This window comes from Dermochelys coriacea, chromosome 2 (genome assembly GCF_009764565.3).
Source record: "Dermochelys coriacea isolate rDerCor1 chromosome 2, rDerCor1.pri.v4, whole genome shotgun sequence".
Classification (NCBI taxonomy): Eukaryota; Metazoa; Chordata; order Testudines; family Dermochelyidae; genus Dermochelys; species Dermochelys coriacea.
Genome location: NC_050069.1, coordinates 167,478,412 through 167,488,509, shown reverse-complemented (window position 1 = coordinate 167,488,509; position 10,098 = coordinate 167,478,412). Strand labels below are relative to the sequence as shown.

The following is a 10,098-nucleotide window of genomic DNA, read 5'->3' as shown; positions in this document are numbered from 1 at the left end:
TCACAAGCTATGCAAGATAAACACTTTTTAAAATCAGTATTGACCAGTATTGCATTTTTTTTTAAATTCCAATTGATACCTTTTACAAGGAGACAGCACGTGTGAGAAAGCATACCAAAACATGAGAATTATACCCTCTTTGTGTTCAATGACCACAAAGTATATTATATCAGAATTCTTCTGTTTACTATTATGAAATCCTGCAAATGATGTGCTAATATGGACCCCATACCTGCACAAGTCCTCACTTCAGTGTCATTCTGTGTGGTTGCAAGATCCAAACTAATGCAACTGTTTATTGGCTCAGAACCAGAGAAAACTGTTTCATAATGTATATTAAAGGTTACGGAACAAACTACTTTATGATAATAAATTACCATTTGTATGGTTAAAGCATGTATGTCCAGTATCTCAGATTTGCATACTGTACTGCATAAGATTATTAAAGAGTACAATCATTAGCATTGTACAGAAATAATATTGGGGCTTTTTGTTGTTTTGTGTGTGCTCTCCATTGGTTGATGTGGGTGGGTTGCTCATCCCAGCTATTGTGGAGGTTAAATGGCATAAGAACGGTCATACTGGGTCAGGCCAAAGGTCCATCTAGCCCAGTATATTGTCTTCCAACAGTGACCAATGCCAGGTGCTCCAGAGGGAATGGACACAACAGGTAATCCATCCCCTGTCGCCCATTCCCATCTTCCTGAAAACAGAGGCTAGGGACACCATCCCTGCCCACCCTGGCTAATAGTCATTGATGGACCTATCCTCCATGAATTTATCTAGTTCCTTTTTGAACCTTGTTATTGCCTTGGCCTTCTCAACATCCTCTGGTTGAGAGCGTACTGCAAACTCTCTGCACTGAAATGCATTTTGTTCTCAGAACTCATGGCAAGGAAGCAGCATACAATCCAATAATGAATGTCATCATATTTATTAAAATAGCTTTATTACAAAGAATTGTTATAAACAAAAATGAACATTGTAAGTTACCACTGATCTTAATGTGTGTACGTGTGAGGCAGAGAGAAAAACTTCTGCATGACAATTCAGATGCAGTTATCTTCCACAACCAAATGTTTGGTTCCAGTTTTCATATAGTTCCAGATCCTTTGAAGACACACTGGGTCGCACAGTTTTGAAAGCATTGTCAAAGTCAAGAAAAGAAATAGGCCGAACTTGTTCGGGTGTGATGGTTGCAATGTCCATGGACTGAAGGCTACGGATAGGACCTAAAGAAGCTTCTCGACAGAGCTGTGTCATGTCTGCCCCAGAAAATCCATCAGATTTTTTAACTATGAGCTCAACTTCCTCTTCTCTTAGACAGCAGTGCTCCTTTGACATCAGACGAGTTACAATCTGCTGCCTAGCTGAAGCTTCAGGAAGAGGGATGTACAGCCTTTTTACCAGTCTTCTTCGAGCAGCCTCATCGATTTCTTGTGGACGATTTGTTGCTCCCACCACTAGAATACGGTCTTCAGACGAGGTTGTTGCTCCATCCAACTGGACTAAAAATTCAGTTTTTATTCTTCTAGAAGATTCATGTTCCCCATCTCCACGCTGAGACAAGAGAGAATCGATTTCATCAATGAAAATCATAGCTGGCTGCTGACATCGTGCCACAGTGAACAGTGCACGGACCATCTTTTCCCCCTCACCTACCCATTTGGAGGTCAGTGAAGAGGCACTAATACTAAAAAAAGTAGCTCCTGATTGACACGCAATGCACTTGCCTATAAGAGTCTTGCCTGTCCCAGGAGGGCCAAAGAGAAGAATTCCTTTGGGAGGACCACGTAACCCTGTAAAGATGTCAGGTCTTAGCATTGGCCAGACTACTATCTCCTTTATCGTTGCTTTAGCAAAGTCTACTCCAGCAATGTCATCCCAGTTCACTGGAGGTCCATGGTCCATGATCTCGTGCATAATAAGTTCAATCATTTTTGGTTCTATGTTCTTCAAACGTTCATCCATTGGAAATGAAGACTCTGTTGGTCCAGCGCCATAAGGTTTATACTGCGGCCCTCCATTTTCATTCCCATCTTGTCTTGGCACCGGAGGGACAAATTTTCCAAATGGACCCCGAGACCTTCCAGCTCCCAAAGACTTTTTAATACCACCATAGGATGAGACTGGTGTGCGTTGAGGCCGATTGTGATATTTCTTTTGCTGGTCTACCCAGAGCTGTTCTTTTGCGGTTTTAAAACCATTGCTCTCTTCACTCCCATTTCCATTCCCTACAAAATTCTTAGCTTCTGTACTAGTGGAGGGCTTGGAAGAAGCAAGGCTAGAAGAAGTTGTATTGCTGCTTTCATCACTGGAGCTATAAAATGTTTTCCTTTTCCCTGGATTTCCAGATCCTGCCGGAAGAGAGGGTTGATTAGAAAAAGACAAATTCTGTCCAATCTCAAAATGACTTGGGGATTTCACAAAACCGCTACTTGCTGCTTTGTTGTTTCCAGATAATGGAGTTGCACAGAAACCTGTATTAGGCAGTTCATTTAAAGAGGAAGAGGAGGCAGGAAGTATATCTGTAGTTCTGGTCACAGAAGGCACACTACTTTGAAGACATTTCAAAGACGAGAGATTCTCAAGAATATCTGGTCCCTGACTTATACATTTTGATGAGCTAGCCCAGAGATCAGTATCTACAGCACTGCTGCACACATTGAGTTTAGGCAAACCTGGTGTAACAGAGGCACTGACCTCCTTATCAACTACCACAAGGACATCTCCTGGTGCCATCAGAGAGCTTTGGAACTTTTTGCCAGCTTGCATCAACTTTTTAACACTCTTTAATTCAAACACATTACTTGTTGTCAAGGAGGACTGCCACTTGTCACTGTCATTTTGCTGACATCTTGCCAAAGTCAAAATGTTTTCAGCATAGTTATTCAAGCCAGTCTCTGCGTTGTCAGAGTCAATAATGGCAGAGTATTTTTCTGCATATTTTTTGAACAGGTTGGTAGCACAGACCTGGGAGATCTCAGAGTTTGCCCATGCATACTGAATGTGCAGAATCTGTGCACGGTATCCCTCTGCCTTCTGTCCTGGTGTACAGGTGTCAGAGGTAATAGCAAAGTAATTCTTCTGCCATTCACTCAGGTGTACAGCACTAGAGACAGGTGTCTGCATGATCTATGCTGAAACAAATAGAAAGATTTAGCATTAAGATACAAAGAAAAAAGTTAATTTCAGCAGCTACTTAATTATATTTTTGCTATCTTCTCCCTTCTAAATTCATAAATGTATAGTTAATTAATTGCTAACTATTTTAAGTCAGAGGAATAGTCAGCAGACTCTGTACGACACTTAGCTGGGCTGTATACTTTACCATTCCTACAAAACAGGAACATTTATGGCATAAAACCATTAGGATCCAGCTTTTTTTTCTCTCTCTCCTTGCAGACTGCTCCTTATAACAGGTCTCCCTGGGAGAGGGGTTAAGAGGAGAACTGCAGAGTAACAGATGGCCAGATGAGGTGGACTAACTAAACACAAGTCAGCAATGGTTAACCCTTATTGGAGAGAAGTCTGTAGAGTATTACTGAAGACAAGTATTTGGTTGCCAGAATGAAGAATCTGTTACTATGACCCTAGTAGAAATGACGAAAACACAAAGTTTGTGGGCTGGAGGGGTGGGGGAAGAGACTGGAAAGCTCAAGGCGGAGTTTAGTATAAGGTTTTTGTGATTTTTTTTAAATGAAAATTAAGAGCATGTGTTACTTGATAGCAAATCCTAGAGTACCTTCCAATAAGTCACCTTTTTAGATTAAAACTTCCCATTGCTTTGTTTCTGTCCACCAGTGAACTTTTCAGGTTTAGAAATCCCTTTAGAAATCAGCTATTTTTTATTTGAAATTGAGGATGCACTTCTTTTTACAGAGCTACAGCAAAAGGAGCTGAAGTATGAAAGATGAAATATGGCCTAGAATGAGCTTTTCACTAAGTTTGGAAAAATATATATACATACATTGTATTTGATTGACTTTCAAAATTATCGTCTCTTTGAAGTGTGCTTATCAGACACATGCAATGCTAATTTTGGTAAAGCCTAGTCTTAATGGTACAAGTACAGGCACATGTATATGCTCAGTTTGGGAAATCCACAATTATCTCAAAAGACTTTATAAAGAGCTCTTATCCTGCACCAGTCAACTCTCTTCTTCCAGTTCTTCAGTCTCCCCACAAACTGTGTGTTTGTTTCAATGTGTTATAGTTCCAAATTGATCAGGTTCTAGTTCTTTGGCCTCAGAGTGCATTATGACTTTCAGTAAATTTAAATCAATGACTGTGGAGTAGAAATTCAGTATGCTTATAACTGAGCATTTAATCTGGGCTCCAGAACCTGTGTCACTGGTAATGATACACAAGATGGAAGTAGTCCAACCTGAGTCTCACATCCTAGCCTGAGTTTGCAAACGTGCCATTTAGAGAGAAAAAAAATTTGCAAACCCAGCATATCCAGATTAGAAATCAGTGAGACACAATGAATATGGAACCCCACAACGCAATTTTTACAATCTTTCAGGGTAAAGCCCATACAACACTCTTAAACTTACAATATAAATGAGATTAGAACAGTGGTGATACACATCACAAACATAATTCACAAATATAACTAGATTACTTAAAATTAGCTGCAAGAAATTTGCTTCCTATGCCTAACAGAACAAACAGCACATTTAGAGACAGGATGCCACCCGTAGGTCAGATTACACATCAGACACTTCTTACTAAATAAATACACATTTCAGGAATATTTCATAAAGTGCAATAGGTTACAACCAGTGTCTATAGTTCAATGGTGGAAATTCATACTGTAAATTCAGTTATTGCAAGGTGTATGCTCACATGGAGTTTCTTCATAAAGCTGCTCAAGAGATTGCACCCTGCACTACACATGAAGTCCCAATTTTAAAATAAAGCTCATTTTTTGTTTCCATGATTCCAAGGAAAACATCTTAAATTTTGAACAAGATAGAAAAGTGAACAGAGAAGTATGTTAAATGAATAACAAAGTACTCATGTAGCAAGTATCCAGGGGCTAGACTCACTGACTGTCAAATTGACCGTGCCTATTTTATTAGCCTACAGGCATTTAGAGACGGATATGAAATTAACAGAACGGTCCAAAGTTCAGTATTTGACAATCAATACACTGAACAACAGTTTGCAGGTACTGCAAACTAAATCCACTTTCAAATTGTAGTCCCCCCACACCACCATAAAGCTAAAACACGAACTTTAAAGAGCTTCTGATGAAGCTTTCTAATAGACATCTAAACTTGAAAAAGTATTTCCACATGTACTGCTACTGACTCTGTTCCAGGATATAGTTTTATCTAGATATTAACAATCTTTATAGAAGTACATTTAATAAAGCAACAATAATAAATCCATGACATACACAATTTCACTTTCAATGATTAATTAAAGCTGTTCACCCTCAGCAAACCCAAAGATATGCAATTACCTGACAACGTCACACTGCGTGCCATCTTATCCCTCTAGTCACATAGGAGTATATACTCATATTCAGGATGGCACCATAAATACCAACTCTTAGACATCAGCCTGTAGGGAAGAAAATTGGAACAAAACCCCCACAACCCCTAATTACTGCTTCATGTTTAAAATTTCACAATTAGCAAGATAAATGGGAATCTTTAAAACTGCATTAGGTAATCATAGAAGGGTCCCTCACCAATTAGGGCCTGATCCTGCAAACACCCTCATGCTTACCTAGAAGCAGCTGAACAGCGAACCACTGACTTCAATGTGATTCTTCATATGCTTGAAGTACATGGGTAAATAAATGCTTGCAGGACTTTGGGCCAAGCCTCTTGATTAGATCCTCTGATCCTATTGTAAGTCAGTAAAACCATAAGATAACAGATATTACTAACCGGGTGTACACATTTTTTTTTTAAAAAAGGGGGGAATTAAAAATAATCGAGTAATAGCAGTTTAATATCACTTTGATGAGTATTTTTGTACTATGGCTAGATCTGTCAACTTCCAATAAAGTGAGACAAGCCATTTCAATTCTAAACTCACTGTTTTCTTTGTTTCAGAGTAGCAGCCGTGTTAGTCTGTATTCGCAAAAAGAAAAGGAGTACTTGTGGCACCTTAGAGACTAACAAATTTATTTGAGCATAAGCTTTCGTGAGCTACAGCTCACTTCATCGGATGCATTCGGTGGAAAAGACAGTGGGGAATGCATCCGATGAAGTGAGCTGTAGCTCACGAAAGCTTATGCTCAAATAGATGCGTTAGTCGCTAAGGTGCCACAAGTACTCCTTTTCTGTTTTCCTTGTATTACTCTGCAAACTGTACGGGAGCAGCGGCGGATGGATGTCTACACCCATAAAAAAAGCCCAGAGAAAGAAGTTTAGGGGCTTGGCAAATCACGTGGGCTGGGCCCCACCTCTTCCCATTGCACCCGAGTTACATATGGGGGCACTACGCTCAGGGCCCTCGTGCACCCTTGCCTATTGCATACGCACTTCCCTTGGGGAGCTGCTGTCCGCTCTCACCTGTGCAATCCACACAGCTTCCCACGGCTATCAGCGCGTACACACGGGGTGGGGGGGGGGCGGGTTGAACCCATTTGACTAAGGGGCTAGCGTAGCACGTTTCAGCCCACGGCTGCCCCCCGCCGTCACAGCCCCCTCGCAACAAGGTCCCAGGGCGCAGCGCAGGGCGGGGCGGGCACTGAGGGCCCGCCCGCGGCTGAGCGCTCTCGTGCGGACTTCGAGCGGGCGGGGCGGATCGGTGTCAGTCACCCCCTGTGGCCGCGCGTCTCCCCGAAACTTTCGCCCCACGCGGCTACGAACCGTCTCCCCCGCGCCTTCCGCTCTCGTCTCGCGGGCTCCAATCCCGCCCGACCTGAGCCAATCAACCAACCAGCTCAGAGCCAGAGAGCGCCGACGGGGTGGAGCGGAGACGCGCAGCCAATCAGAATCCGGGGGGGGGGGCGGACGGAACGGGTAGAAAAGGACACGAGGAAGGGAGCGCGCGCGCCGCCCTCAGCGGGTCTGGGATACCTCCCAGAAAGCCCCGCCGTGACGGCGCTCCCATTGGTCGTGCCAACAGCGCCGCCTTCCAATAGGAGCAGGATCCGTGCCGCGGGGGGCGGATACCCAAGAGGCGCCGCTCGTGGCGGGCTCAGCCTGTGCGTTGGGGGTGGGGCCGAGCGTTTTTCGTCACGATAATTGGTCTGTTCGCGAGGCCCGGGCGGGGCGGGGCGGGGGGTTGTTGTTCCCCAATGGAGCCGCGCCAACCCCTCCCCCGCCTCCCTCCCCACCCGCTTCTCTGCATCACCCTCTCGCCTCCCCTCCTCAGCAGCTGCTGCGTGCCGCGGCCCGCTCTCCTCCCGGCCCCACTCAGCCCCGCGCTGCTAGCGGCCACAGGCTTCAAAAACATGCCCCCCTCCCCCCCCCCCGCCATGGTGCAATTAGGTTAGAACATCATGATTTAAAACGCAAAAAGAACAGGAGGACTTGTGGCACCTTAGAGACTATCAGATTTATTTGAGCCTAAGCATCCGATGCAGCGAGCTGTAGCTCACGAAAGCTTAGGCTCAAATAAATGTGGTAGTCTCCAAGGTGCCACAAGTCCTCCTGTTCTTTTTGCGAATACAGACTAACACGGCTGCTGCTCTGAAACCCATGATTTAAAACGTGGATTCTTTGCTTTCCGAGTTTTTGAATTTTTCCTGTTTAACTCGGGTCACCTTTTTCATGCTTCACAACCACGAGGAGCCCCGGGGCGTCAAGGAAACCCCCGCAAACCCAGATCCACAAAGCGATTTCAGTTCTCAACTCCCAGATCCACAAAGGGATTTCAGTTCCTGCCCTCCCATGGAAGGTAGGAACTGAAATCCCTTTATGAAGCTGGACCTGAATATTTTAATACTTAACAGGGTCAAACTTTTAGTGTGCTTGGGACCTTCATCGGGTGCTCCACAAGATTCTTGACCACATGAGCCCATATGAATTTTGGAAAAGCTTGCAACTAGGGCTGTCGATTAACCACAGTTAAGTTACGTGATTAACTCAAAAAATTAATCACGATTAAAAAAATGAATCACTGTTTTAACCACACTGTTAAACAATAGGATACCAATTGAAATTTATTAAATATTTTGGATGTTTTTCTTCATTTTCATATCTATTGTATTCTGTGTTGTAACTGAAATCAAAGTGTATATTATTTTTATTACAAGTATTTGCCCTGTAAAAATGATAAACAAAGAAATAGTATTTTTCAGTTCACCTCATACAAGTACTGTAATGCAATCTCTTTGTCATGAAAGTGCAACTTACAAATGTAAAATTTTTTGTTGTTACATGCCTGCCCTCAAAAACCAAACAATATAAAACTTCAGAGCCTACAAGTCCACTCAGTCCTCCTTCTTGTTCAGCCAAAGTAAGCAAGTTAGTTTACATTTACAGGAGATAATGCTGCCCCCTTCTTATTTATAACGTCACCAGAAAGTGAGAACAGGTATTTGCATGGAACTTTTGTAGCCGGCATTGCAAGGTATTTATGGGCCAGATATGTTAAACATTCGTATGCTCCTTCATGCTGCAGCCACCATTCCAGAGGATATGCTTCCATGCTAATGACACTCGTTAAAAAAATAACATGTTAATTAAATGTGTGACTGAACTCCTTGGGAGAGAACCGTATGTCCCCTGCTCTGTTTTACCCACATTCTGCCATATATTTCATGTCATAGCAATCTTGGATGATGACCCAGCACATGTTGTTCATTTTAAGAACACTTTCACTGCAGATTTCACAAAATGCAAAGAAGGTACCATTGTGAGATTTCTAAAGATAGGTGCAGCACTCGACCCAAAGTTTCAGAATCTGAAGTGTCTTCCAAAATCTGAGAGGGATGAGGTGTGGAGCATGCTTTCAGAAGTTTTAAAAGAGCAACACTCTGATGCGGAAACTACAGAACCCAAACTACCAAATAATAAAATAAACCTGCTGGTGACATCTGACTGAGGGCTTGTCTACACTTACCAGGGATCGACAAACGGCGATTGACGCATCGGCGGACCCGCTAAATCGACAGCAGATCGCTCTCCTGTCATCTGTACTCCACCGGATCAAGAAGAGTAGGGGGAGTCGACAGGAGAGCATCTCCTGTCGACATTATGTAATGTGGACCTCGTGGTAAGCAAATCTAAGCTATGTTAATTTGAGTTATGCTATTCACGTAACTCAAATTGCGTAGCTTAGATCGAGTTTCCCTGTAAGTTAGAAAAGGCCTCAGATAATGAAAATGAACATGTGTCAGTCCACACTGCTTTGGATCGTTATTGAACAGAACCTGTCATCAGCATGGATGCATGTCCCCTAGAATGGTGATTGAAGCATGAAGGGACATATGAATCTTTAGTGCATCTGGTATGTAAATATCTTGTGATGCTGGCTACAAGTGCCATGAGAATGCCTGTTCTCACTTTCAGATGATATTGTAAACAAGAAGCAGGCACCATTATCTCCTGCAAATGTAAACAAACTTCTTTGTCTCAGCGATTGACTGAACAAGAAGTAGGACTGAGTGGACTTGCAGGCTCTAAAATTTTACATTGTTTTATTTTTGAATGCTGGTTTTTTTGTACATAATTCTACATTTGTAAGTTCAACTTTCATGATAAAGGGATTGCTCCACAGTACTTGTATTGGGTGAATTGAAAAATACTATTTCTTTTGTTTTTATGGTGCAAACACTTGTAATTAAAAATAAATATAAAGTGAGCACTGCACTGTGTTGTAATTGAAATTAATATATTTGAAAATGTAGAAAACATTCCAAAATATTTAAATGGTATTCTATTATTGTTTATCTGTGCGCTTAATCACATGATGAACCGCAATTAATTTTTTTCATTGCTTGACAGCCCTACATTCAACCAATTCTGCCACTTTATTTGAGAAGGAAGTTTTCTTATTTCAGGCTACAAAGAGATCATCCTTGTAGAAGACACATGCCCTGATCCTGCAAGTTTTTCCACGTGGCCCAGCTTCCAGGCTTAGGGCTAATGTAAAGGGCTGAGAGCGTGCATATATTTTAATAAT

The 10,098-nt window shown here is 42.4% G+C and overlaps 1 protein-coding gene across 10 annotated transcripts; it reads right to left on the bottom strand.

Annotated features, from left to right (window-relative positions):
• Positions 1-920: 920 nt before the first annotated feature.
• On the bottom strand, positions 921-7,046 carry FIGNL1 (fidgetin like 1). Of its 10 annotated transcripts, none has more exons than XM_038392911.2 (4): positions 6,837-7,046; positions 5,743-5,862; positions 5,474-5,574; positions 921-3,140 (listed from the first exon to the last, which is right to left on the bottom strand). In XM_038392911.2, exon 4 carries the CDS (start codon positions 3,130-3,132, stop codon positions 1,060-1,062), a length of 2,073 nt encoding a protein of 690 aa, XP_038248839.1. In that variant the 5' UTR covers positions 3,133-3,140; positions 5,474-5,574; positions 5,743-5,862; positions 6,837-7,046; the 3' UTR covers positions 921-1,059. The 10 variants fall into 10 exon arrangements, with proteins under 10 accessions (XP_038248839.1, XP_043364573.1, XP_038248838.1 ...); XM_043508638.1 differs by having other exon boundaries at positions 921-3,135; positions 6,837-6,968; XM_038392910.2 differs by having other exon boundaries at positions 6,537-6,890.
• Between the last annotated feature and the right edge of the window lie 3,052 nt (positions 7,047-10,098).